Here is a 27,277-nt window from a genome sequence, read left to right on the forward strand (position 1 = left end):
TTGATTCTAAGATAGAAAGTAAGGGTTTAAAAATAAATAAAATTAAATTCAGGTACCAAAGTAGGTGCTCTCTTGTGGTTGTTCTCAGCTATAAATCTGTTAGCCTATGTTGTCGAAGTAGAAATAAGATTGGCAGAGAATTGGAGAATGAGGGAGGAATTGATTAGACACTGCGAGAGAGAAAGGAGAGTCAAGAATGATTCCAAGGTTTTGAACTTCAGTGACTAGAAGGATAGTGCTGTCACTCAACAGAAATAGGAAAGTTTGAAGGAGGAAGGAGCTTGAGGTGATGGTGGAAGAGATATCTTTTACCATCTTTGCCAATTTGATGGATTAAAGTATGGTAACATATCTGTTTTTATTTGTATTGTATGGCGTGTTCAAGGAGGAATTGCACCTCTGATGTGAGAGCTTGCCGAGCCCTTTTCAGGACTGCTCATTCCCCTTTGGTGTCCATCTTTCACTCTGCTCTTACATGTGGCACCAAGAAGCTGTACATAGCATGGTCAGGGGCCACACCCTGGTAAAATCATCTCCCCAGACAACCTAAACCAGGTTGAGGATAACCCACAGCCTCAAATCCTTCAGTGAGTGAAGACAATATCTACCTTAAGCTTTTGAAGAAGTTCCCCTATTGAAATGGGCAGATGAGAATAGTTTGCTCTAATGACCATGCAGGTGACTGAAACAGGCTTTGTGGAACAGTTAGAGGTCGGTCAGGCATTGAAGAAGCCAAGGCATCCCAGGGTACTGCCAGTCATCCACACGTTTTCTTACCACTGGATTTGAATGACTCTGGAAAGGAGAGTGAAGCTGACAGCTTTGGACAACTCTGCCTCACTTAAATCCAGCTCTCATCACCCCATGGTGTCATTGGTCCTCTTTGGAAACAAAGGATGAACAACAGCAATTCATATTTAATCCTCTTTTAGTGATTGTTGATAGCTGGGGGTTTCCTTCACAAACTGCCTCTTCACATCTTTGGATGATTTACTTTTTGAGAACAGTTCTTCATTTTGGAACTTTGTGCCAGAAATTACTTCTATTTCATGAGGAGATAAGAACCCTAATTTGGTTCCAGTTCTGGGGTAGACTAAATTAAAGTTAGACACTCTCAGTGTATAGCAACTACTCCACCTTTCCATCTTCCCCCCAAATCCCAGAGACTTCATTGCTCCCCACATTTCTTTTCCTTTGGATAAACTGAAAGCTTCCAGCTTATATTAAGAGAGAGAGCCAGAGGGGGCAGTTAGTTGGCTCAGTAGATAGTCAGACTTGGAGATAGAGCTCCTGGATTCAAATGTGGCCTCAGAAACTTAGCTATGTGACTTAACTCCAATTGCCTAGCCCTTAATAATTCTTCTGCCTTGGAACCCATTCTTAGTATCAATTCTAAGACAGAATGTGTTGGTTTAAAAAAAATGTAAATGAAGGCAGAATTAGAAGAATAAACAATGATCCTATCTTTTTTTATTGAGATTTTCTTAGGCTTTAATAGCTCCCACTCCCAGGGTGGTTGTGAGGATTAAATGAGATAATTTGTAAGTAATTTGCCAATCTTATAAGTGTCATACAAATGCTGCTGTTACTATTACTGTTACTGATAAAAATTGTTGTTACATGATGATGAGGATTTATATTCTTAATATTAAGTCAACAATTTGAGAGAAGATTTTTTTGTCTTTATGTCTCCAGAACTTAGCATAGTGCCCAGCACATAGTAGGTGCCAAATAAATGCTTGTTGACTGACTCACCTCCAAGCAATTAACTTCTTAAAATCAGAAGGAACCTTAGACATCATCTGTTCTAATCTTCTCATTTCACCAAGAAAAAAAGAAATCCAGAGGTTTGAAGTGATGTCTGCGAGGTCACAAAGCTAGCTGATGACAGAGTGGGGCTAGAACTCAGCTCTGCTTTCTCCTAAATCAGTTCACTTTCTAGTATGTTTCTTTTCTGACTGTGGATGAAAAAATGGGAAGCTGAGTTCTCTCCCCGGGGAATATGGGGAATTGGAATCTTTTGGCAACGCTTAATAGAAGAGCTTTTCTGGATTAGAATAGCTCAGGTTACTGAGCAGCTGTTTTCTAACCCTGTAGGGAGATAAGAATCTCACACTTTGTTCTTTGCCCTATTTTATTCAGGGTTTCTTGGAATGGACCAGCCTATTTTATGGCCATTATACTGTAGATGGGATAAAATTCAAAACCTTCACATATGATTTGCCTCTCGCCTATTTGCTGAGCACAATCGCTTATATGTCATTGAGTCTCCTCTGGATAGTGAAAAGGTAAAAGTCCACTTTATTATTGCTTGTTTATTGTTCAACACTGCTAAACTTTGAAGCCAAAGCCTTGGTTATTAGTTTCTACTAACCCAGGGTCGGTGTGGGCCTGTCAAAGAAATATGAGTATCTGTCTAGGAAAGTATTGACATCTGGAATCTGGTGACCTGAATCACTAGGGGAAATGGTGAAGCTCTTTGGCTTGTTTCATTCTCCCTTTGAGGAGCCCAATAAACATCAAAGGATATGCTACTTGACTTTGAATTACCTTCTCTGTCAACTGTGAACCTCGCAATTCCTACCTTGTCCTTTCTAACCATCTGGGAAGAGAAAAAGGTTAGAAGACATCCTCTTTCAAAGCCAGAGATCTCAGCAGTACTAAGTATCAGTCAGTTAGGTAGTCTATCAACAATTGGTGAAATGATTCAATTAGTGAATGTCCTCACTGGTTAGAGAAGATTAATGAAGCTAAGGTCAGGCAGGGTGGGTGTTTTTGTTTTTAAACCCTCACCTTCCATCTTGGAGTCTGTACTGTGTATTGGCTCCAAGGCAGAAGAGTGGTAAGGGCTAGGCAATGGGAGTCAAGTGACTTGCCCAGCCAGGGTCACACAGCTAGGTAGGGTGGGTGTTTTTAAAAAGCATACTTCAATTTTCATACAGACTCCACTTTTTTCTGGAGATGGATAGTACTTTTCATCACAAGTCTCTTGAAAATTTTTTTGATCATTATATTGCTGAGAATGAGTCATTCATGGTTGATTTGTCCAATATTGCTGTTACTGTGTCCAATGTTCTGGTTCTGCTCACTCCACTTTCTATCAGTTCATGTAAGTCTTCCCAGCTTTTCTGAAGGCATCTAACTCATTTTTTATAGCTCAGCAGTATTCTATCATACTCATATACCACTTGTTAGACTGATGGGTATCTTCTCAATTTCCAATTCATTGCCACCACAAAAAAAAAAATGCTATAGATATTTTCCTTTTTCTTTGATCTTTTTGGGATAGTAGTGGTATTGCTAGTTTCAAAGGGTAAGTATAGTTTTGTAGCCCTTTGGTCATAGCTCCAAATCATTTTTCAGAATGATTTATCAACTGCACAAACAGTGCATTAATGCCTCAATTTTTTCACATCCTCTCCAGGATTTGTTATTTTCCATTTCCTTCAAATTATACAGTCTGATAAGTATGAGGTATTACTTCAGTTATTTTTATTTACATTTCTCTAATCAATAGTGATTTTGAGCATTTTTATATGACTATAGATAGCTTTGATTTCTTCTTCTGAAAACTATTCATTCATCTCTTTTAACCATATATGAATTGGAGAATAACTTGTATTCTTATAAATTCAACTCAGTTCTCTATTTGAGAAATGAAGCTGAGAAACTTACTGTAAAATTTTCCTGTTTTTGCTTTCCTTCTAATTTTGACTGCATTGGTTCTGTTTGTGCATAACATTTTTTAGATTTAAATTAATAACTCCAGGTTCTTATTTTTCAGAGTTTATTAATAATTGCTTGAAATAAAGAAAACAATTAGATAGAAGTTTAAAGCCCATTTTCTAACCTAAGACTGACCCTATGTTGATCCTCCTGCACGATTCTCTGTCCCTACATCTGCCACGTTCAGGGAAGTAGATGCTCCTTGGGTCACACCTATACTCACAAAATGGGATGAACCTGGTCGGCAATCCAGGATGGGGAGGGGGTGAAATTCCCTTTACACACCTTTTAAATTTAATATTATCAAAATTATCCCTTTTACATCCCATAATGTTCTCTATCTCTTGTTTGGTCATAAATTCTTTCATTACCTGTATATCTGACAAGTAAACTATTCAATGCTCCCCTTATTTGGTTACGGTACCACCCTTTATGTCTAAATCATGTATCCATTTTGAACTTCTCTGGTGTGAGATGTTGAGCCATACTAGCTTCTGCCATTTTCCTCAGCAATTTTTGTCAAATAGTGAGTTCTTCTCCCAAAATCTTGAGTCTTTGGGTCTATCTAACTAGATTATTTGATCATTTACCATTATATATTGTGTACCTAATCTATGCCACTGACCCACCACTCTATTCTTAGCCAGCATCCAATTGTTTTGATCATCACTGCTGTGTATGTTAATGTTAGCATGATGTTAATGCAAAATATAGTAATAAAAATTTTATTAAAAAAAGAGAAAATGTGATTGCATATAAAGAAAAAAACACTGGTAAAGGCTAAAAATAATGTTAAGATTAAAAACAATTGGAAAGGGATGACACTGTCACAAGGCATGGATTCAGCAGTCTAGGGGCCAGCAAGAGGAGGACCAGGAGTTGAGTTGAACTTGCCTACATCTGGGCATAGACATTGTAGGAAACTGAGTCAAACATTAGTTAGCTCTTTATAACAGAATACATATTGATATTTTTTTTTTAATCAGGTCTGTGGAAGGATTCAAACAAAACTTGGTCCGAAGTGAGGAACAGTATCAGAGCTACTGTAATAAAATCTTTGCTGGTTGGGATTTCTGTATCACAGATCAGACGACTGCCCGGCTCAAGCATAGCAGTATACTGTATGAGCTTAAAGTGAGTTCTGAAGATTTTTACTGTCATTATGGATTCTTGAAAGGTTAAATCAACTTCAGATTTTGGGTGGGGGTAGTGGGAGGGTGGTGGAGGGGCAGAAGGAACAAGGGCCAATGATTTTCACAGTAATTATCCCTAGATACAGAAAATCAAAACTCTGGATTGAGGGAGGAAACGTATAGGAAAAAGAAGTGTTGCTAGCCATACTACATAACATTGCTTCCCCCTACCCCCAATGGCAAAACAAAACAGCCAATAGCACTTAAGAGGCTTAAGTACTAAATGCTAAAAGCCCCAACCAGATACTAAAACATGTAAGACTGATATAGCATAGCTGCCCTGTCCTTTCTTTTCCTCTCTCTCTCCCCTCCTCCCTTCCTCCCTTCCTTTCTTCCTTCTCTCTCTCTCTCTCTCTCTCTCTCTCTCTCTCTCTCTCTCTCTCTCTCTCTCTCTCTCTCTCTCTCTCTCTCTCTTTCCCCATTTCTTCCTCCCTCCTTCCTTTCTCTTTGTAAAACTACCCTTGCTCATGTTTTGGTATGATTTCATCAGAATTAAAGCATGCAGTGGTATATCCACACAGTGTGACTGTTCAAATGCTTCAACACTCCCCTCTCTGTCATGAGCCTCCTATTTCTGATATACCAGTGATGGTGAACATTTTAGAGACCACGTGCTATGCTCAACCCCAGCACCTTCCCTGTCAGAAGGTCAATTCTCAAGACATCAGCCTGTGAAGATCCTTTGGCTGTGGTGAGGATTTATTCTTCAATCATCTGCTGGTCAGGGATTGAGGAGCTGACTTCAACTTGAAGAATTACCATCTGTGGACATTTCACCTGGGATTCCTGTTTTGGCTCTTAGAGACTATTGTAAGACCCAGCTTCCCTGCTTGATTTGCCTTTAGGATATTAGTGTAGTTAGATAGAATTATTCATTTAGGAGTTAAAATTAAGGGCTTAAAGATAAAATCACCCTTTCCCTCACTCTTTCCCCAAAACCCTCTCCCCAATCTCAAATAAATACAAACTATTTATATGTTAATCCTTATGTGTTTTCCCTTCCTAAAATCCCATAATTACAATTTCTAGATAAGAGTCTGTAAATGTAAGGGGCAACTAGATGGCCCAGTGGATAGTGTGAGGCTTAAAGTCAGGAAAGCTTATCTCCCTGAGTTCAAATGTGACCTCAAATTCTTACTTGTTGGGTGACCACTGGCAAGTTACTTAATTCTCATTGCTTCAGTTTCCTCAAATGCCAAATGAGGAGGAAGTGGCCAACCACTCCAGGATCTTTGCCAAGAAAACCCCAAATGGAGTCACCAAGAGTTGGACATGACTAAAAATCATTGACGACAATATAAATGTAAATTCTGAGTCTCCTTTCTAGACTGTTGCCTGAAGAAATATCTTATAAACTATTTTACTAACTATACAAACTAGGGGAGAAACTAGAAGGGAGTGCTAGCTTCCTTGAGGTTTAATATTCTGGAGGCTTCTTGAGTAGTTGCTTTGCCTATGGCTATGTTCTTATATTATTAGTGTTCCAGGGAGATCTAATTCAGAGAGGTAGCCTTTTCTCCTCTTCATCTAGGCAGTTGAGTTCCTTGAGTATTGTGGGGCACTCAGAGCTGAAGAATTACCTGATGATTGCAATATAACTCATGCCTTTCTCACTCATCTTCCTTGTGTTTATGCTCTCTACTCTTAGTTGAAAATAAAACTATGAAATACTCTTTTCTTTGCTTCCTTCCACATCATGTAGGCACTTAGAAATATCCAGCCTGGAGCAGCTAGATGACTCAGTGGATAGAAAGCAGACCTGGAGATAGGAGGTTCTCGGGCCAAATCTGGCTTCAGACACTTCTTCACTGTATGACCGTGAGCAAGTCACTTAACCTCCATTGTTTAGTCCTTATTGCTCTTCTGTCTAAAAAAAGAAAAGAAATATTCAGCCAGTCAATAACTGGAGCATCTTTATCAGATATCCCACAATTCACTTCTATAGCTTTCCCTTTACACTCCTCCATCCAAACTTTAGATAATCTAAGAATAACATTGATTGTACATCAGTTGAGTGGAGAATACTTGACTCCATGAAGAAGGAAGCTTCAAAGAAAGAAGATACCAGGTTCAAGACTTTGAAAAGCTCATATTCTAATAAGGAGACAAACTTCCTGTCTAACACAAGGAATAAGGAAATGAGTATATGCAAAATCAGTTAGTGTTTTATAAATACCTATCTGGTCCCTCAGTGCAAGCACTGGCTTCTGTAAGTTCATGAATTATGGTGTTGTTAACATACTTACGCTGACTAACTTTGGAATAACTATTAATAAATAAATATAAATAAATAAATAAGGTTCAGCTAATAGCTAAGGCAATTTGTGGTCATTAGATAGCATTGGGAGTCATAGAGTTGATGAGTCATTTAGTCATTCTTTTTTTTTTAATCCTTACTTTCTACCTTAGAATCAGTACTGTGTATTGGTTCCAAGGTGGAAAAGTAGTAAGGACTAGGCAGTGGGGGTTAAGTGACTTGCTCAGGGTCACATAGCTAAGAAGTGTCTGGGGTCAAATTTGTACTCGAATCCTTCTATCTCCAGGTATGTGTTTTAAAATGGATCTGAACCCTGGGAGACTAAATCTCCCAGGACTCTCTACTCCAACTTCCTTAGACACATCCTACTTCCTTTGTGGGAGGTGTCTGAGAAAGTATAAAAGAAAAGAGAGGTGTGGGTTTTGGGGCCTTTTCTGGAGAAGGGCCTTTTTTCCAGGAGACCCTTTTCTGTAGAAGTGCCTTTTCTCAAGAAAGAGCCTTTTGCCCCTACATTGCTGCTGGAGATCTAATTTACTCTAGCTTTCCCAAACCTTTATTTTTCTAGTCCAAATAAACCTATCTAACTATTCCTAGAGTCTGGCTTGATTTAATTTAATTCCCTAGCAGAATTATACTAGAAAAGAAAAGCCTGGCTAGTTTCCCTACCAGGGTTGGAGGAGACCCAGCTACCTTCCTTTCCCTACCTTTTCCCTCCAATTTTCCCATCAACAGTTTTTGGTTACTGTGTCAAGACTCTTGCAGCAGTGTGATCTCCACAGGCATCTTCTGTAGGTCATCCATCTTCTGGATTCAGGAGGTAATATTTTGTTCCAAATTAGGCTCAAATTCAAATCAAAGTTACAACAATAACAGTCCCCTCCTGAGGAGGATAATAACACACAGGCCTGGCTCTCAATCTGTGAGTCACCTACCTGCACCCATTAAGTCATTCTTTAAGGAAAGAAGTTGTGTGGTTTGAACTCTCATAAAAAATGTTTCTTATTGTGAATCCTGTATTCTTAAGAACGAATTTCTTTTGGTCCTTAGACAGACTTGGAGGAAGAAAGAATAAGGCAAAAAATAGCTGAGAGGACTCCAGAGGAAACCTTAAGGATTTATTCTCTCAGACTGCTTTTGAATACTGTGGTTGTAGCTTTCCTGGCTTCCTGCTTTTATTCAATTTATGTAGCAACTGTATTTTCCCAAGAACACATGAAAAAGGTAAATAACTTTCTTTTCCCTAAATTTAAAGCATAATCCAAAGAATTCAAGTAACAGGACTTGGGCTTTTAAAAATCTTTATTTTTTCTATCCACTGAGCCCTCTAGATGACCCTGAGGAACCATCCATAGATGAGGGTGTTTCTACTATGCGATTTCCCAGGCTAGGGTGAGACTCGAGCTGGGGCATAGGTAGATATCTGGAGCACTGCCAGAAGAGAGGAATAAGATAAATAATGAGATTACGTCATGCAAAATGAAAAACTGTCAATTATGGCACATGAGGCAAACAGACCCTTTGTAAGAATGAATGGAAAGTAGAAGAGGTCTCAGAATTCTTTTTGGTCTAGTGATACTTGTGATGTGGAAATCTGGGGCACTAGAAACAGTTTCATGTGTATAGAGAGTAGTCATTTAGAAGTGAAGCCTAAATGGGTAGCTGGGTGACTTGGAGCACCACCATGAGCCTCAGTTTCCTTATAATATTAAAACATTGAACTAAATGCTATTTAAAGTCACTCCAGCTCAGGTTTTCAGTGATTCTGTGACTACACTGATTTTTTTGTTTGTTTTTAAACCCTTACTTTCTGTCTAAATAAGAGTTTTAACACAGAAGGGCAAAGGGCTAGGCAAATGGGGGTTAAGTGACTTGTCTAAGGTCACCCAGCTAGGAAGTGTCTGAGGCTAGATCTGAACTCAGATCCTCATGAAACCTTCTTCCCCAATACCCTCTACTTGCCCCTGTAACCATACTGTTTTGCATCATTCATTTGTCTTGACAAAATTGGAATCTTTTGTCTTCCTAGGAGATTAACAAAATGGTATTTGGAGAGAACCTTCTCATCCTTTATCTTCCCTCTATTGTGATTACAATGGCCAACTTTATCACTCCCCTCATCTTCTCCAGGATCATTCATTATGAAGACTATTCACCAGCCTTTGAGATCAGATTGACTCTTCTTAGGTAAGGGATAACTCAATTCGGCTACTTCTTCACCAGCCTTTAGGTGCTACCTAGATTACTTGAATTGTCCATTTTATTCAAAGATCGTTTGTCAAGCATTTACCATGGGCAGGCTATACTCTGTGATGTTTTGTTGGAGCTGGAGGGGAAAGAATGCATAGAGGCGGCTAAAAAAATAACTAAGGCTCAGTTTTTGCCCTTAAAGAGTTTACAATCCATGGAGATGTTTGCTTTCTTTTTCTTTCTGTTTCTGTTTGCTGCTCTGAGCATCATGCTGGTGGGGCGGGGCAGGGGAAGGAATGGAAAAGGAAGAAATTAGACCCTGCACTTTTTCTTCCAGAGATCTAGAGAATGGTCTACTATCTCCCTACAATAGTAGTTAGCAGCAGCATACTTAGGAACAGACTTCTTTAAAAAAAAGCCAACCCATACCTTCTGTCTTAGAATTAATACTAAATATTGTCCCCAAGGCCGAAGAGTGGTAAGGGCCAAGCAGTGGAGATTAAGTGACTTGTCCAAGGTCACACAGCTAGGAAGTAGCTGAGGACAGATTTGAATCCAAGACCTCCTTTTTCCAGAGCTGGCTCTCTGGCCACTGAGCAACCTCATTGCCCCCTTGGGGCCAGATACACCTTAAAGGCACAGGGCAAAAAATCAACCCAAATTTGTTTCAACAAATATTTAGTAAGCAACTGCTATTTGTGACATACTATTCTAGGCTCTGATATTGCAACAACAAAAACCAAAATAATATTGCCCTTAGAGGGCAGATACACATGTGTATGTGCACACACATATATACATACACAAGCAAATGGATACAAAATAGTTTTTTAAAGAGTACATTGTAATGTGTATCTTATATTATTTTTAAAAATTCTTACCTTCCATCTTAGAATCAATACTATGTATCGGTTCCAAAGCAGAAGAGCAGTAAGGGCTAGGCAATGGGAGTTAAGTGACTTGCCCAGGGTCACACAGTTAGAAAGAGGCCAGATTTGAACCTAGGACCTCCCATCTCTAAGCCTGGCTCTCAATCCACTGAGCCACCTAGCTACCCTGATACGTTTCTTTTATCATGACACAAGTAGTATAGAAATATGTATTGCATGAAAGTACTGGTATAACCTATATCAGACTATTTGCTACTTTAGAGATGGTGGAAAGGGAGAGAGAGAAAGGGAGAGAGGGAGAAAATCTGAATCCTAAAATATCAGACAACAGTTGTCAAGGTGGCATCTAGGTGGCTCAGTGGATAGAGAGCCAGGCCTGGAGACAGGATGAATTAAGTTCAGATCTAGCCTCTTTCTAGCTGTGTGACCCTGGGTAAGTCACTTGATTCCAATTGCCTAGCCCTTACCACTCTTATGCCTTGATACTGATATCTCATATCAATCCTAAGACAGAAGCGAAAGGTTTAAAAAAAAAAAAAAGAGTAGACAGAGGGCAGTCCATTAGATCGAGTGCCAGTCTTAGAGTTGGAAGGTCCTGGGTTCTAATTTGGCCTCAGATTCTTCCTAGCTTTGTGACCCTGGCCAAGTCAATTAACTCTGCCTAGCCTTTGGCACTCTTCTGTGTTAGAATTACTATTAAGGAGTTTTAGAACAACAAAAAAAGAAATTTTAATTCAAATACACACCTTTAATTCAAGTACACAAATATCTTTCTGTTGCTCTTTTATCAGATCAAAGAATCATTTTATTAATTATGTGTGTATTATTAATTATATATAAGCATAAACATATTTATAATTTAGTATATTAGCAAACAAGTACCTATGTTTCATATATACATTTTAATATATATCCATATAAGTGCGTATCTCTTCTTATAGCTATCTGTTATGTCTTATATTTTCCCAGGAATCATAATGTTTGGCACATTTGGAGATAAAGACTTCTTAAAATGGGAATTTTGGGAGAGGGATATGTTTGATATTTCCCCCCCTTTTGTGGGAAAAGCAAGAATTACTTGGGAAAAGCATACCCCCCCTTTTTTGTCTTTTATACCTTTAACTTGTAAGTACCTACAAATTGTGTGGGCAAAATATCTTGATGGACTATCCTTCCTCCTCTCTTTCTTCTTCTTTTTTATCCTACACAGGTGTGTCTTCATGCGATTGGCTACCATTTGTGTTCTTGTGCTTACCTTGGGGTCCAAAATAACCTATTGTGACAATGAGGATTGCCGAGTCTGTGGCTATAACCACAAACTCTATCCGGTAAGTCCAGTTCACTATTCAAATGTTTTTGAGCCATATCAGTCATTTGCCAACCCAAACAGTGATGGTGAACCTTTTAGAGATAGAGTGCTGGACTCTGCCCCACCTCACCCATAGAGTGAGTACTGTGCCTGGGCCCCCAGAGACTGTGTCACCCCTCATCTAGGTCCCCAGCCTCCCCCCCTTTACCCTAGACAGGGGAGAGAGGAAGTACTCCCATTGGGCTGCTGGGCAGAAGGGCGTGTGGAGAGAGGGAGGAGAGTGAACCCAGCACTCTGCTCCTCTCCAGCTCTGCTCCCCTTCAACCATGTGCCCCACTATGAGCTATGCTCCCCTTAAACCTAGCTCCTCTCCAACCCCACCACAGGAATCATCTTCACCACAGACAATTGCACTACACCCTCATGCAGCATGTGAGCCAAGCCCCCCATCCCAGTACCTTACCTCAGATAGAAGGGAGGAAGTGCTCCCATTGGACTACTGGGCAGAGGGGCAGGTGAAGTGAGGAATGTCTTCAGGCGAATGGAGAGGGGAAGGGGAACAGCTCTGCCTGGGTCCCTCTAACTTCCTAGTAATAAACTCTGGTGGGCAACTGCAGACATGCCCACAGTGAGGGCTCTGTGTACCCTTTTTGACATGTGTGCCACAGGTTTGCCATCACTGGTATAAGCTCTAGTTTGAGTTTAGATTAAGCTGGCTGGCCTCATTTCATTACTGCACTGGGTTGGGTAAACTGTGGATTGCACAGCAATAGATTTATGGATAAGAGGCCAAATGAAGTGGAGATACTTTTAAGTATATCACCTCAAGCAAGAATAGATTTATTTTGAGGTTTGTAGGAACTGTAACCACAGAAATCCAGCTATCTTCTCCTCTTCCCATCCCTACCACCTAAAAACTAGAGTCCAAGCCTAACCTGACTGAAACAGTGGGAAGCAGTAGCTTCCATTCATTCCCCCAGGCCCACCTAGATCAAAAGAGATTGGTGTTGAAATTTCCACTGTTTAAAAGCATCAAAAACTCTACTGATTTCAAGGTTTGCTTGGGTTGATTTTCAGGTGATAGTAGCTTCTAGGGCATATCTTGGTGTATATTGATCCAGGCCTCTACCCTGGACTCATTTCCTCATTGCTTCTGAGATATGAAAATTTACAATAATGTAATGAATAATTTGGTGATTAATAGGATTTTTTAGCCTTAACCTATGAGTTCGTTTCCATGGCACTGTGATTGACTCAGGGATTCATTTATTATTAGCCCTTTATTGTATCCTATTTACATACTAGTTCCTGTATTTAATAGTTTAATCTGGGGACAGGCAGGTGGCTCAGTGGATTGAAAGTTAGGCTCAGAGACAGGACATCCTGGGTTCAAATCTGGCCTCAGACACTTCCTAGCTGTGTGGCCCTAGACAAGTCCCTTGACCCCCATTGCCTAGCCCTTACCTCTCTTCTGCCTTAGAACCAATTCACAGTATTGATTCTGAGACAGAAAGTAAGGGTTTAAAAAAAAATAAAAGAGCTTAATCTCACAAATAAATGACATTGGCAGGGAAGGAGGTTGGGCTTTGGAACAACTCGCCCAGAATTTCTTGTCCTAATCAAACTACAGAGCCTTCATTAGATGGTTCTCTAAAGTTGTCATACTAGGACTTGGGAGACCACAGGACAGGGTTGGACAGGACTTTGGTGCTCAGATTGATAGGAGGATGCCTGGCAGGTACTTTTAACATAAGCAAGTCAGTGGTCAAAACCAGAGCAATAAGTTACAGAGGACTAGGTATCAGCCTAGGCACAGAAGATAAAGAAGTGTCAATAGAGACAGCTAATAACAACAACATTTATGTATCATGGTAAGGTTATACTTTCTTCATCTTTCTTACAGTTTGAAGTTTAGAAATCTGCTAAGAGGTTCCGTGACTTGTCTAGGACCACACATAGCCAGTATGTGTCAGAGACAGAACTTGAACCCAAGACTTCCTGGCTTTGAGACTGGATTTATATCTACTATGCCATGATGTCTCTTTAACAGTAAATTTAAAGTAAAGCTTTTCATTCGTACAGAAAAGCTTCACCAACTAGGAATAAAATTAGCGTTCTCTCTTTTACTCCACACCTCTTCTCAATCTGCCCTGATATCCCAATCCAACTATTCTACTCAGTGGAAAATATCAATCCATCATTGATCTCTGATCTTTCATATTACTCTGCTGAGTTGGTTCCCTCGGTACTTCCCAGCCCCCGTAACACCCCCTTGGTGGAGGGAAACCACAATGCCTCCATATTTCCCCTTTCCAGCACTCAGATAAAATGGCACAGATATTATCAACTTCATTTTATAAAAGTGCAACAAGGAAGTGAAATCCAGAGGTCTAATTGATTATTCATGGTTGTATAACTACTGTGTCTGAAGCAAGTCCAGAGTCTGAAAGGGTTAGGGAACATGGAGGAAGGAACCCTGGGGAGGAGATGATGGAATCAAAATACCAGACACAAAGTCTGGGTGACCAGTGTCTTACTATCCAGGCAACGAATACCAGCAGAAAAGAATGAATGTCTTTGCTGAGCCAAAAGCTTTGCAGGCCACTGGCTGTTTGTTATGACTGCCTGAGACCAGAATTGGTCTCATAGATGGAGGCAAGAATGTGTGTACCCAGATGGAGTAAATAGTGAAGCAGTACCCAACAAAACTGTGCAAAGGGGCTGAAAGTGCCTAGCATATGGTCAGGATAACTCTTAGGGAGTGCCTTTAGAGAGTGGGTAGAGCAGGGTATTTATTGCAAGACTCAAGATCTGGACTTTGTGACCCAATAAGAATGGATTTATTTTTGCTTTCAGTGCTGGGAAAATCAAGTTGGACAGGAAATGTATAAGCTGATGATCTTTGACTTGATCATCAATCTTGCCGTAACTATATTCATTGAATTTCCTAGAAAGTAAGTATGAGTAATGTTCTTACCCAAAAGTTTTCATTCATCTACTCATTTGTTCTTCAAACATTTTGTTTCTTGTTGTGTATGACTAAAAATATGTGTCTCATTCCATACCCCGAGGCCATCACTTCTCTGGTAGGAGGTGAGAGTAGACTTCATCATTGGGGCTCTCTGGAATCCTGATGGCTCATTTTATTGATTAGGGTTCTTAGTTCTTTAAAAGTTGTTTTCAACAAACATGTATTAAGCACGTTCTCTTTTTAATCTATGTGCATGTATCTGTATGTATTCATGTATATGCTAGAAGGTGGGGAAGATTAAAGAGATAAAATACAACTAGCTCAAGGATCTTAATCTAGTGGTGACAATGAGACAAGTAAATAAATAAAATTAGGGTCAATCAGGATCATATTACAAGGTTTCAACTGCTACAGTGTAAGTGCTCTTTTCCAATAGTCAACTTTGTACAGATTGTAACAAAATATATTTCTTATATGGTGTTATAGTTATATTTTTATATATAATATATATTTCTTATTGTTATAGTTATATGGACAATAAAAACATTTATTATGTATCATTGTTATATTTCAATGTAGTCATGTATATTTTCTTAAATATTTCATAGCCTACATAAAATATACTTTATATATTATTATATATACTGTATGTTATATAATTATGTATTATTTCTATATAACTGTATATATTATATTTTTGTTATATATATTTATATAGTATTATAGTATTGTTTATTATATTTATAGACTATGAAGATATATTTCTGATAAATGATTATATTCAGTTACTCTTATATAACATATTTTCTTACATATAGTTATATTTATATATAATAGTATAATATATTGTTAAAATTATAATGATGTTTTTTATTATATTTCTATATATTATGTATTTAATTGTTTATTCTTATATAATATATCCCAAAATTTCTCATATTTTTGTTATTTCTGTATATTTTTATATGTTATATATAGTTCATATATTTACATAATTGCATTTTTTTCAAATACTATTATATTTCTCTGGCTGTGGTAACATTTCTTAAATTTAATAACATATATGTTGTTCCTGTAAAGGTACATTTCAAAGATGCCATCTCAGTGAGGATGGCATCAAAGATATTATCAGAGACATGTAAAACCAAACATAATGGTAGAACTGGTTAGATAGTGAGACCAGGGGATTGCAGGGGATTGAGACTTGCATTGTTAGCCACTATTTTATCCACTATCTAATTATCCCACTAATATCTTATCCAAAATAAAATTTTTATTTTATCCTGTTTTTTATTAGTAGAATCTACTTTTAAATATCTCAGCCCCTCTCTCCCCTCCCAGCACCATAGAAAGGCAAACAGATCTTTATATATAGATGTCTTTCATGTTCTGATTAGGGTGGAATAGTTTTAAAATTCACACCTCTTAAGCATTTTTTTTTAATTTTGTGGATGACCGGCGAAGCCTATTGACTACTCTTCAAAATGTTTTTAAATTCATAAAATAAAATGTGTAGGATTACAAAGCAAACCAGTTATTGAAATACATTTATTAAAATATTTTAAAACACAAATTTTGAATGCCAGGTTAAGAACCCTTTCTCTAGAGGATTTATATAAATGTTTGCACAAGTAGAGCATTAATAAAGCATTTACTCTGTGCCACACATTGTGCTAAGTGCTAAGGAATACAAATAAAAACAGACAAGACAATCTGCCTTCCATGAGTTTCTCTTTTAATGGAAGAAGAGAATATAGAGAGGGGTATGGAAAAGGCCAAGAAATATAGAAAAGGCCAATTTGGTGAGATAAAGCAAAATAATGCCTTTCACATTCCAGGGAACTAAGGGAGAGTACAATTTTCCAGTGAAAAGACCTATTCGTTTGGAAGTGAAGGATAGAATGAGAAATAGCAGTGTGGTGTAGTGATTAGAAAGTTGGACTAAAAGCCAGGAATGGCTGGGTTCATGGCCTGCCCCACCCACATACTCATTGTGTGACCTTGGGAAGATCATTTAACTTTTCAGTGTTCTAGGCAAATGTAGAGATGGTGCTGGCCTGTATTGGTAGAGGGAGTTTCTTCATCTGGGAGTTCTTTGTACCAATGAATTCACAGGGCTATATATACCTATGGATAGAATCATATAAGAGAAGATACAGTCTTTGATTGATGGAGAAATCAGCCAAAAGGAAGATGCCATGGATCCATAAAACTAGCAAAATATATAAATATATTAAATAAACATAAAAAATAAATATATAAAGATATGAATATATGTGTATAGTATATATACACTTATTTGTGTAGGAATATATGTGTCTATGTATATAGAGATAGCTGAGGGACACAGTGTATAGAGAATTGACATTAGAGCCAGGAAAACCTGAGTTCAAGTCCTGCCTTAGTTGCATAGTAGCTATGTGACCCTGGACAGGACATTCAACCACTGTCAGCCTCAGTATTCTCATCTGTAAAATGGGAGTCACAGTAGTACCTGCCTTCCATTATTTCTGCAAGAATCAAATGAGATATTCATAAAGTACTTTGCAAACCTTAAAGTACTACATAAATAATGTTGTTGTTATAATAATATATCAGCATTCTACAAATTTGTTTTGTCTAAGATCCTGATGAATTTTTTAGTTTTCAAAGTATATGTCTACATATGTATGTATGTACATGTAGCTATACATGTAGGGATTGGGGGTTAGTGTACAGGAAATAAGCAAATTGCTCTAGGGCAATGATGAACCTTTTATAGAAAGAGTAGCCCCCCCAAAGTGCCAGGTATACCCCACCCCTCCCTCTCTTACTTTACTCAGGGGAGGGAGAAAGCTGTCCCATTGGGCTGCTGGACAAAGGGGCTGGTGAAATGAGGAATGTCCTCAGCCAGTGTAGAGAGGGGGAGGGGATGGTCAGAACTCTGCTCCACTCCAACTCTGTATCCTATGAGCTGTCCACCTTCTACCCTGTGTGCTTCCATTAGGCTGCTGGACAGATTGGATGAGGTTGTGAAGGTCTACAGGAGCAGTGGAGAGAGGGAGGGGAGCAGCTCCACCCAAGTCTGTCTGACTTTCTAGTACTGAACTGGGGTGAGGGGTGAGGTGGCCACGTGCCATCTTTGGCATCTATGCCATAGATTCACCATCACTGCCCTGGGGTACTGATTTCTAAGTCTTTGTCAAATGAGTTTTACTGAGGACCCATGAAAAGCTCTTAAAAGGTCTTTTGTCATTGACTTAGAGTTAGAGCTATTCATATCTGCCTGGAGAATTTCCTGGGCCATATATAAGGTGGGCAAAAGTCCTGGTGGCCAGTATTTTCTCAGCTCCCTTCCCCTTTTTTCAAATTAATTCAAGTAGGGGAGTCTGAACCTGAGTGGGAGCATTTACAATGATCCTTACAAAGCCCAAGGCTTACCTCGGAAGGCTCCCTCAGCTGTGGGCCTCTTTTCATTTCTATCTTGTGTAATGGAGGAGATGGGAGGAAGAAGGGAGAAGAGAGAGGGGAAATGGGGTTGAAGGGATTGAGTATGGCTCCATGGGGGTGTTATCTGGGAGATGGAGGACAACAGAAGCCTGAAGAGAGGTTTGATCAATGAGGTGTCACTGTGCCTTCCTCAATGGAGGGAAGGCCCTTGAGGTCAAAATTGCCCTTGTGGGACAAAGTGCCCTTTTGGTAATTTCCATTTCCCAAGGGGGCATCAACAGCCAGCCCTCAGGGGTTTAGATATGGCTGGCTGCCAAGGAAAGAGTGATAGCTTCCTTGGGCAGAAATGCTGAGTCTCAGAGGTTGAACTCCACTTCCCTCTCTGTGAGAGCCTAGTCTCCCTGCTTAATGCCTAAGACAAAAATCAAACCTACAGTCTAAATATCTTCAAATGGTTTATTGAGGTTATTTGGGGCAAGTGAGGGTAAAGGCGTGAAGGGAAAGGAAAGTGGGTGAAAGGGGAGCCCTAAGAACTGGCCCTCTTGCAGATTGGCTTTCAAAGTCTGGAGGCCAAAGGCTTTTGTGCCTTGGCCTCCTCCCTTGCCAATTGCTTCTTAATCTTATTCTAGCTAATGCTATGGTGCAGTTCAGGGAACACAGTAAGAGAAAGATAAAAGGATTTGGTTGGCTCTAGCCAGAAGAATCCAAACTAAAATCCTTCTTGAGGAGAGATGTAGTTGGGTCTCAGTGGAGGTATTTTGGGGGGTTTAGAAGGAAGATAGGTCTCAGCTGGATGGGCTCTTGGTTCCTGCTCCCAGGAAAACACCTTCCCTCCTTGCTTCCCAGGTTGGAAGTGAATCCTGTCAGTTGGGTTCAGAGTTCTCTTCCCCTTTGGAACTCTCAGTATCCTCTTCACCCCTTCTCCACTGCTGCTTAGCTGATCTCTCAATGAGATGGTTTCTCTCCTAAATGCAGAATCTCTCTTCCCTTATTTTACACTTGATAGTAAAACACAAATGAGCAAGAGTGAGGGAACACACTACTATAGCTTCTCTTGTGAACATGGTTTTGCCTCCTTGCTGAAAATGACTGTTCATAAGCCCCAAGCCTCTACCATTCCATTTGTAACATTGCTCCTACAAGTGTTTATACTCTACTCCCTCCACAGAACAGAGAAATCAGGGGATGGTTTTTCAGATCTTTTATTTTACCAAAAAAATTTCATAGGTTTTAAAATAACTAATTATAAATAAGTATGTGTGTCTGTATGTATATATATAAGTAACATATATATACATGTGTGTAAAATGTGATTTGATGCTCTAAATTAAGTTTTTCTATGACTTTTTAGAAACATAGCACACTTGCACTGAACTTCTAAATAGTATTTGCAATGTGATGTGTGATTATGGTGTGATATGTATTTAGCACATATCTTATTCCTTATAGAGGAATTTTTCCCTTTTGAATTTTTTGGAAAAAATTTTCCCCTTTTCCCAATTTTCCCAGTTTTTTGAAAGAGAAAAAAACCAACAACGTTTTCATATAGGTTTCTATGAAGTTTTTGGTGCCTATTTAAGAAGATAGTGATATGGAAGGAAAAGAGGAAGAAAAAGAAAATTTTAAACCCTTACCTTCTGTCTTAGAATCAATACTATGTATTGGTTCCAAGGCAAAAGAGCAGTAAGGTCTAAGCACTGAGGAAGTGACTTGCCCAGGGTCACGTATCCAGGTGAAGTGCCTGGTTAATCGGTTAATCTATCCCAAGGATGAGACAATGACCAACAATGTAACACACAGGAGGGAGTTTATTAAACAAACTGCAGTTTGTGCTCAGCACTAAAAATGGTTGGAACCCTGAGTCTGGGAATTGCAGGCTTTTTATACACTGGAATGGGGTGTTATCAGTTCCTAGCATATGCCAAGAGGGGGAGTGACAGGAACTTCTGGGGTTGGGGGTCGTTGTCTCCTGGCATATGTCAGGATGTGATGACTTGCCTGCAGGGTTTCTATGGGTAGGGGGTCAGGGAAGGGAGAAAATAGGTTCCAGGGCTGGTCCTTCACAGGTAGTGTCTGAGCCTAGATTTGAATCCAGGCCTTACCTGCTCTAGGCCTGGTGCTCTATTCACTGAGCTACCCAGCTGCCCTGTTTATTTTCTTCTTTCCTCGTATTTATATCTCTAGCACTTCACATAGTTACTTGGTACTCTATTATCTCTTCATTCTCACATTTACTTTTAGGTTATTGGTGACCCATTGTTCTAATTGGAAATTGATTCGGTGTTGGGGGCAACAGGAATTTGCCATTCCTGATAATGTCCTGGGCATCGTTTATGGGCAGACCATCTGCTGGATTGGATCTTTTTTCTCTCCCCTCCTCCCTGCAATTGCGACTGTGAAATTTATTATCATCTTTTATGTGAAAGAGGTAATGGCAAATGAGAGGGCCCTAAAAACGGTGGGCAAAGGGGCTTTCTGGGTGCCAGGCACTGCCCTGGGTATAAAAAAAAAACTCCCAAAGATCTCCTGTTCATGAATAGTTCACGAATTATTGGGGGAAATGACAAACACATAAATATGAGATAAATACAGAATAATTTTTTTCAACCCTTCTCTTCATAGATTTTGAATGATAAGATATTTATAACCCAGTGGAATTGCTTGTCAACTCTGGGAGGGGGGAAGGAAGAAGGGAGGAAGACAAGAATCATGTAACCATGGGGAAAATTTTTTTTAATCTTTTAGAAATTAAAAACAAAAAACAAAAATAAAATAGACCCATCTCAATTTCAATTCTAAGATAGAAGAACAGTAAGGACTAGGCAATGGGGGTTAAGGGACTTGCCCAGGGTCACAAGCTAGGAAGTGTCTGAGGCCAGATTTGAACCCAGGTCCTCCAGACTCCTAAGTGCTCTCTCCACTGTGCCACCTAGGTGCCCCATTACAGGGTAATTTGTGGACTACCTAATAGCTGAGGATTTAAGAAAAATCTGACATAAGATAAACTTTGAAGGCACCATCCCATCATAAAAGTATATAGAGGAGAGACAAGCTTCCATAATGGGTCCACAGACAGGAAGCCCAAGGTTCAAGTTCTGCCTCTGATAAATACCAGCTCTGTGGGAATGGTCAAGATGAGCATCTCAATGCCCCCAAGCAATTCACAGAAATTTCTGGTCTGTGTAAGTGAGGGAGTTTCCATACTGGGAGTCCTTACATTGATTTAAGGTGACCTTTTGAGGTTTAAAAAAAAATTGCTGTCCATATGGTGAAAGGTTCCATGCAAATAAGCCCTCCTTTCTTGACATCTCAGGAACTCTAGAAAGTGAGCAGTACAATTTCAGTCATGTAGCTGCCTGAGTAACTGTGCTAATAAACACCATTGGGAAGAGATGATCGCTGCCTCAGTTGAGGAGTCCCTGGGTTGATGATAGGATCTGATGTCAGTTCTATGCCCTCAGATGTAGGAATAACCTTTGCTTTGCTTTGGAATCTTAAGTAGATATAACTGAGTAACTGTTACCCTGATCTCTCCCTTAGGATTATGGAAGGGATTCCTGAGAAAAGTACTTGAATAGGATTGGATTTGGAATCAGAAGAATTGGGTTCAAATCCCAACTCCTAGCTTCTTACCACCTATGTGACCTTGGGCAAGTTATTTAAACTCTCTGAACCACAGTATTGTGAAATGTAGTGAGGGTGGATTAGATAACCTCTAAGAGCCTTTCCAGCTCCCAAATCTGTGATCATGATCTCTTTAAGTTGTTATTGGGGTTAATTGTGGGCAAATCACTTAACCGTTATTTGCCTCAGTTTCCTCAGTTGTAAAATGGGGATAATGATGCCTATCTCACAGGGTTGGGGTGAGGATCAAACAAGATTATATAGCATAGTTTCTGGCTCATAGAGGAGATGATTAATAAATGCTTATATCCCCTTATTCCATTAGATTGTAAGGTCCTTGAGGGCAGGGACTGTTTTAACTTTTTCTATCCCCAGCACTTAGCACAGTGCCTGGTATATAGTAGGTGCTTAATAAATATTAACTGAATGAAATTCCCTGGTGTGAGGGACTTCCAGTATGTGAACTCCCTCTGTCAATTACAGATCATATATCAATTCCCTTCACCAATTATAGGTAATTAGAACAACATAACCTGTGATTTAGTAGAGAAGTCTTACAGAGTTGCTTGAGTGTTAACTTGTTCATGGTCATACAGCCAGTAAGTGTCAGAGGTGGTTTGTCCCTGGGTCTTCCTGACTTTAAGCTCAGCATTCTGGAAATTCTCCATAGTCTGCGTTTCACTAAGACAACATTTGTATGGTAAACAGGATCTTGAACTTTTTAATAAGGAGGGTTTGGTCATGGCCTTAGATTCATGTCCTTGGGGCTGATATTAGAAGTTTGACCTTGGTGCCTTTAAGCAAGGTCTAATACTTCTTTGAATGTTAAAAACTGGGGAGAGCTGGTTGACTCAGTGGATTGAGAGGCCTACAAGTGGGAAGTCCTGGGTTCAAATCTGGCCTCAGACACTTCCTGTGTGACCCTGGGCAAATCACTTAACCTCCATTGCTTAGCCCTTACCACTCTTCTGTCTTGGACCTGATACATATTATTGATTTTAAGACAAAAGGTAAGGGTTTTTTAAAAAGAAAAGAAAGTCAAAAACTATATAGAGTAGGATGGCTAAGTAGTACAATGGATGGCAATACCAGGACTAGAGTTGAGATGACCTGGGTTCAAATTTGACCCCAGACATCTCCTAGCTGTGTGACCCTGGGCAAGTTACTTGACCCTGATTGCCTAGCCCTTGCCACTTTTCTGTCTTAGAATTGGTACTAGGACAGAAGGTAAGGATTTAAAAAATAAAACAAAACTACCTAGGACTGTGGGGGGATAAGGTGGTAAATAGAGGGGAGAATTTTTCTAAAATAAAACCTCAGGGCACCTAGCCAGCTCAATGGATAGAGGACTCAGCCTGGAGATAGGAGATCCTGGGTTCAAATGTAGTCTCAGACATTTCCTAGCTGTGTGACCCTGGGCAAGTCACTTAACTCCAGTTGCCTAAGCTTTACCTCTCTTCTGCTTTGGAACCACTGCACAGTATTAATTTTAAGGGTTAAAAAAAAAAAACAAACCACCAATTGGGGAGGGAAGATAGGGTGAAATAAGGAAAAGTTTGGCTCTTGAATCAGCCATTCTTGTTTTTGTTTGAGAGATATTAGAAAGAAGTTAAATTAAAGGTCTCCTTTTTCTTCTTTTCTCTTTCTCCAGATCAGCCTGATGTATACCTGTAGACCTTCCACCAGGCCTTTCAGAGCATCCAATTCTAATTTTTTCTTCTTGTTGGTGCTGTTAATTGGACTATCATTGGCTTTCATCCCACTGGGAATCAGCATGACACAGTAAAAAATGAATTTGTCTTCTTTAACCCTTGAGTAGATACATTGGTTTGATTTGTTTTTGTTCTTGTTTTTGAAGTATGAAAAGGAAGTTTAAAATGGCACCCAAGATACTTTTTTACATACATTAAAGTATTATTTTGTCTTTGCATATAAAGTATTATTAGAATAATAGATAAAAATTCAAGACGTTTTCAGCTTTTTGTTAAGCTAACTTCTTATTTTTATAAAGAAATTTTTATTGAAGTCTTTGTTTTTATATAGTCTACATTTCCTTTTGTGTTCTTACTCCTCCAAAGAATCATTCCATATACTGAAGAACTGCTTTCTAAAAGAAAAAAGAAAAAGAGTGGGGCAGCTGGGTGGCTCAGTGGACAGAAAGACAGGCCTGGACATGGGAGATCCTGGATTCAAATATGACTTTAGGCACTTCCTAGCTGGATGACCCTGGGCAAGTCACTTAAATCCAATTGCCTAATTCTTACCTCTCTTCTGCCTTGCAGAAGGTAAGGGCTTAAAACAAACTGCCCCCCCCCCCAAAAAGGGAAAAAATCAGTAAAACCTATAAATACATTGAAAAAACTTGACAACATATGCAACATCCTGCACCAGTGGCTTCTCTACCTCTGTCAAGTAGTAGAAGGCAGATTTTTTTTGTTTCTGCTTTGTAATTTTGCAGCATTTTGTGTCAATCTAGTAAACTAGCTTTTATTAAGCACTTATTAAGTGATAAGAGATGGGGATATAAAGAAGAGAGGGCATTCGGTCTCTGCCCATAAGGAGGGACTAATAATGGGGTGGGCAACTTACAAATACACAATACACACACACAATACACAGTATTGACTCCAAGACGGAAGGTAAGGGTTTAAAAAAAAAAAGTCCAAAGGATTTTATATCTGATCCTGGAGGTGATAGAGAGCCACTAGAGTTGATTAAGTAGTGGTGACATAATTTTATGGTGGCTGTTCTTTGCATTGGCACCATTGTATGCATATATTATTTCATAGGTGCATCTGCTTCACTTTGCATCTCTTCACAGAAGACTTGTCGTGAAGCTGTTGCCTTGAGTATTCATCTTTCATTTGGCTGACATAAACACCTGGCTTGTTTTTACAGCATTCCATCCTCCAAGGCCTGTGGACCATTCACAAATTTTAACACCTCCTGGGATGCCATCCCAAAGACCGTGAGCACTTTCCCTGTTGCTCTGCAAACACTGGTCCATGCTGTCACTTCAGAAGCCTTTGCAGTGCCTTTCTTTATTGTTATCTGGTAAGTAAAGCCCACGGAACCATACAGTTTCTATCAGGTGAGCGGATGCAAGTTAAGTGGCACAGCAACAGAGTGAGCGTAAAGGATCGGGAATGGAAGTATAGTTTAGTGGAGGAACCCTGGATGGGGAGCCAGATCAATCTTACCCTGACATTCCCTTCTCCATTATACATACATGTACACCCATTTATTGCCTTCTCCATTTTAAATACATGCACATGTGTGTGTATATATATATATATATACACACACCCACACACATATGTATATATACTTCCATATACCCATTATGCCCTTCTCTACGATATATATATGTATATATATATATATATATATATATATACATATATCTATTCCCTTCTACTTCCATTATATAATGGAGTTGGGGATGTACATATATGTATATATATTCCCTTCTCCATGAGATATATTCCCTTTCCCTGCTCCAACACACACACACACACACACACACACACACACACACACACACACACACACCCCATGGATGTTGAATCTATAGCGCTTGGCAGCCAATTGGATATAGAAAGTGACAAAAAAGCAAATGGTAAAAATAACCAAGCTCTGCAGAATGAAGGGCAATACTACTGTCTGTGCCTATAATCAAATGTTGGATAATGTGCTATCGTGTCTTAGGGCTGTCGGAGTTTAGAGAAATAGAGGGTTCTTTCCGAGTAGGTATCATGAAGCTGAGCCTTTGAAGATTCTCTTGGAAGAATGGATAGTGGGGCAGCTCAATAGCATAATGGATAGAGAGCCAAGCCTGAAGAAAGGAGGTCCTGGGTTCAAATGATGGCCTCAAACATTTCCTAGCTGTGTGGCCCTGGGCAAATCACTTTACCCTGATTGCCTATGGCTTACTGCTCTTGGCCTTAGAATTGATTTTAGATGGCAAGGGTTTTTAAAAAAGGAGGAGGAGGAGGGATAGGTTGTGATATAGGTAGAAGGAAGAGAACATCTCGTGTGAAAGGGACAACATGATGAAAGGAACAGAAGGGAGAATTCAGTTCCACAAACATTTTATGAAATGCCTAATTTGTGTAAGGCTACTGATCTCTATCTCCCTCTTTCTCTCCCTCACTCTCCCCTTCTATCACTCCCCTCTCTCCCTCTCCCTCCTTTCCTCTCTCTGTCTCGCCCTCCCTCTCTCTCTGTCCATATCTCTCTCTCCCTCCCTTCACTGTCTGTCTGTCTCCTCCTTTCTTCCTTCCTCTCTGTCTCTTTCCCTATACTGTGTATAGTATATATCTGCGTATAGCTATAGTACTATCTATACCCCTAAGTAGCCTAATAATCTTAGAGAACTGGAGGCACTAATTGGCACAGAGGAGGAGAGGGTGATCAACCTGGAGTTAGGAAGACCTGAGTTCAAATTCTACCTCACACTAACTAGCTGTGTGACCCTGGGCAAGACATTTAATTTGTCTTCTTGGTTTTCTCATCTGTAAAATGGGAATAATTATACTTTCTCAGAGTTGTTGTTAGGATAAAATGAGATATTTGTAAAGTGTTTTGCAAACCTTAAAGTAAGTTAGGGAGCAGCTGGGTGGCTCAGTGTGACCCTGGGCAAGTCACTTAACCTCCATTGCCTAGCTCTTACAGCTCTTTTGCCTCAGCACCAATACACAGTATTGATCCTAAGATGGAAGGTAAGGTTTTTTTTTTAAGTGTTTTATAAATATTGTTTTTAGTTGTTTCTGCCCTGATTGACACTTGGTGACCCCATTTGGGATTTTCTTGGTAAAGATACTAAAGTGATTTTCCATTTCCTTCTCCAGCTCATTTTATAGATAGGGAAACTGAGGCAAATAGTTAAATGACTTGCCCAGTCACACAGCTAGAAAGTGTCTGAGGCTGGACTTGACCTCAGGAAGGCTCATATTCCTGACTCCAGGCTCTTAACCCTAATCAAGGCATCTTCTGCTGTTTTAGAGAAGTCTCATGCTCTGTTGGATTGAGATCTGGTTTCAGGATATACAAAAAACTGAGTTCAAGTCCCACCTCTGAATACTTGCTAGCAGTGAGACTTTCATTAAATGACTTAATCTTCAAACCCCTAAGGCAACTGCCTGCAAATCTGTCAGCATTGATAGAGGGAACTTCTTCATTGTGAATTTTCTGTACCCAGGAAATCATAGATCAGGGCCAAAGGGGGAAAAAATCTGCTCTTTTTGTATCATGTCACCTGTTCCACATTAAGTGGCAGATAGGCTAAGCATTCACTGGATACTGTCACATGATGCAGTCTTTCAAGGAAGGGTTTTTTAAAGCCCTTACTTTCTGTCCTAGAATCAGTATCAATTCTAAGGCAGAAGAACAGTAAGGGCTAGGCAATGGGCATTAAGTGACTTGCCCAGGAGTACCCATCTAGAAAAATATATGAGGTCAGATTTGAACCCAGGACCTTCCATCTCCAGGTCTAGTTCTCAACCCACTGAGCCACCTGGCAATCCCAGGAAGGGTCTTTTTATCTATTAGTTGACTGTTCTAAACCACTTGTGTCTTACTGTCTAGAGTCCGAAGCTTTGTATTTCTTTTCTTTTTAAGTCCTTATTTTCTGTCAGTAACAATTCTAAGACAAAGGGTAAGAGCTAACCAAATGGGGTTGAGTGAGTAGTT

General features: G+C 39.5%; 1 protein-coding gene across 1 annotated transcript in view; it reads left to right on the plus strand.

Annotated features, from left to right (window-relative positions):
• Window positions 1-27,277, plus strand: part of TMC7 (transmembrane channel like 7) — a 74,532-nt gene that overhangs the window by 39,052 nt on the left and 8,203 nt on the right. The window contains exons 6-14 of the mRNA XM_001376645.4: window positions 2,143-2,288; window positions 4,713-4,860; window positions 8,224-8,397; window positions 9,203-9,360; window positions 11,464-11,581; window positions 14,419-14,516; window positions 20,204-20,390; window positions 23,238-23,368; window positions 24,485-24,640. Of these exons, the coding sequence (XP_001376682.2) occupies window positions 2,143-2,288; window positions 4,713-4,860; window positions 8,224-8,397; window positions 9,203-9,360; window positions 11,464-11,581; window positions 14,419-14,516; window positions 20,204-20,390; window positions 23,238-23,368; window positions 24,485-24,640 (1,316 nt within the window). The remainder of the gene's footprint in view (window positions 1-2,142; window positions 2,289-4,712; window positions 4,861-8,223; window positions 8,398-9,202; window positions 9,361-11,463; window positions 11,582-14,418; window positions 14,517-20,203; window positions 20,391-23,237; window positions 23,369-24,484; window positions 24,641-27,277) is intronic.

This window comes from Monodelphis domestica, chromosome 7, assembly GCF_027887165.1.
Source record: "Monodelphis domestica isolate mMonDom1 chromosome 7, mMonDom1.pri, whole genome shotgun sequence".
Classification (NCBI taxonomy): Eukaryota; Metazoa; Chordata; class Mammalia; order Didelphimorphia; family Didelphidae; genus Monodelphis; species Monodelphis domestica.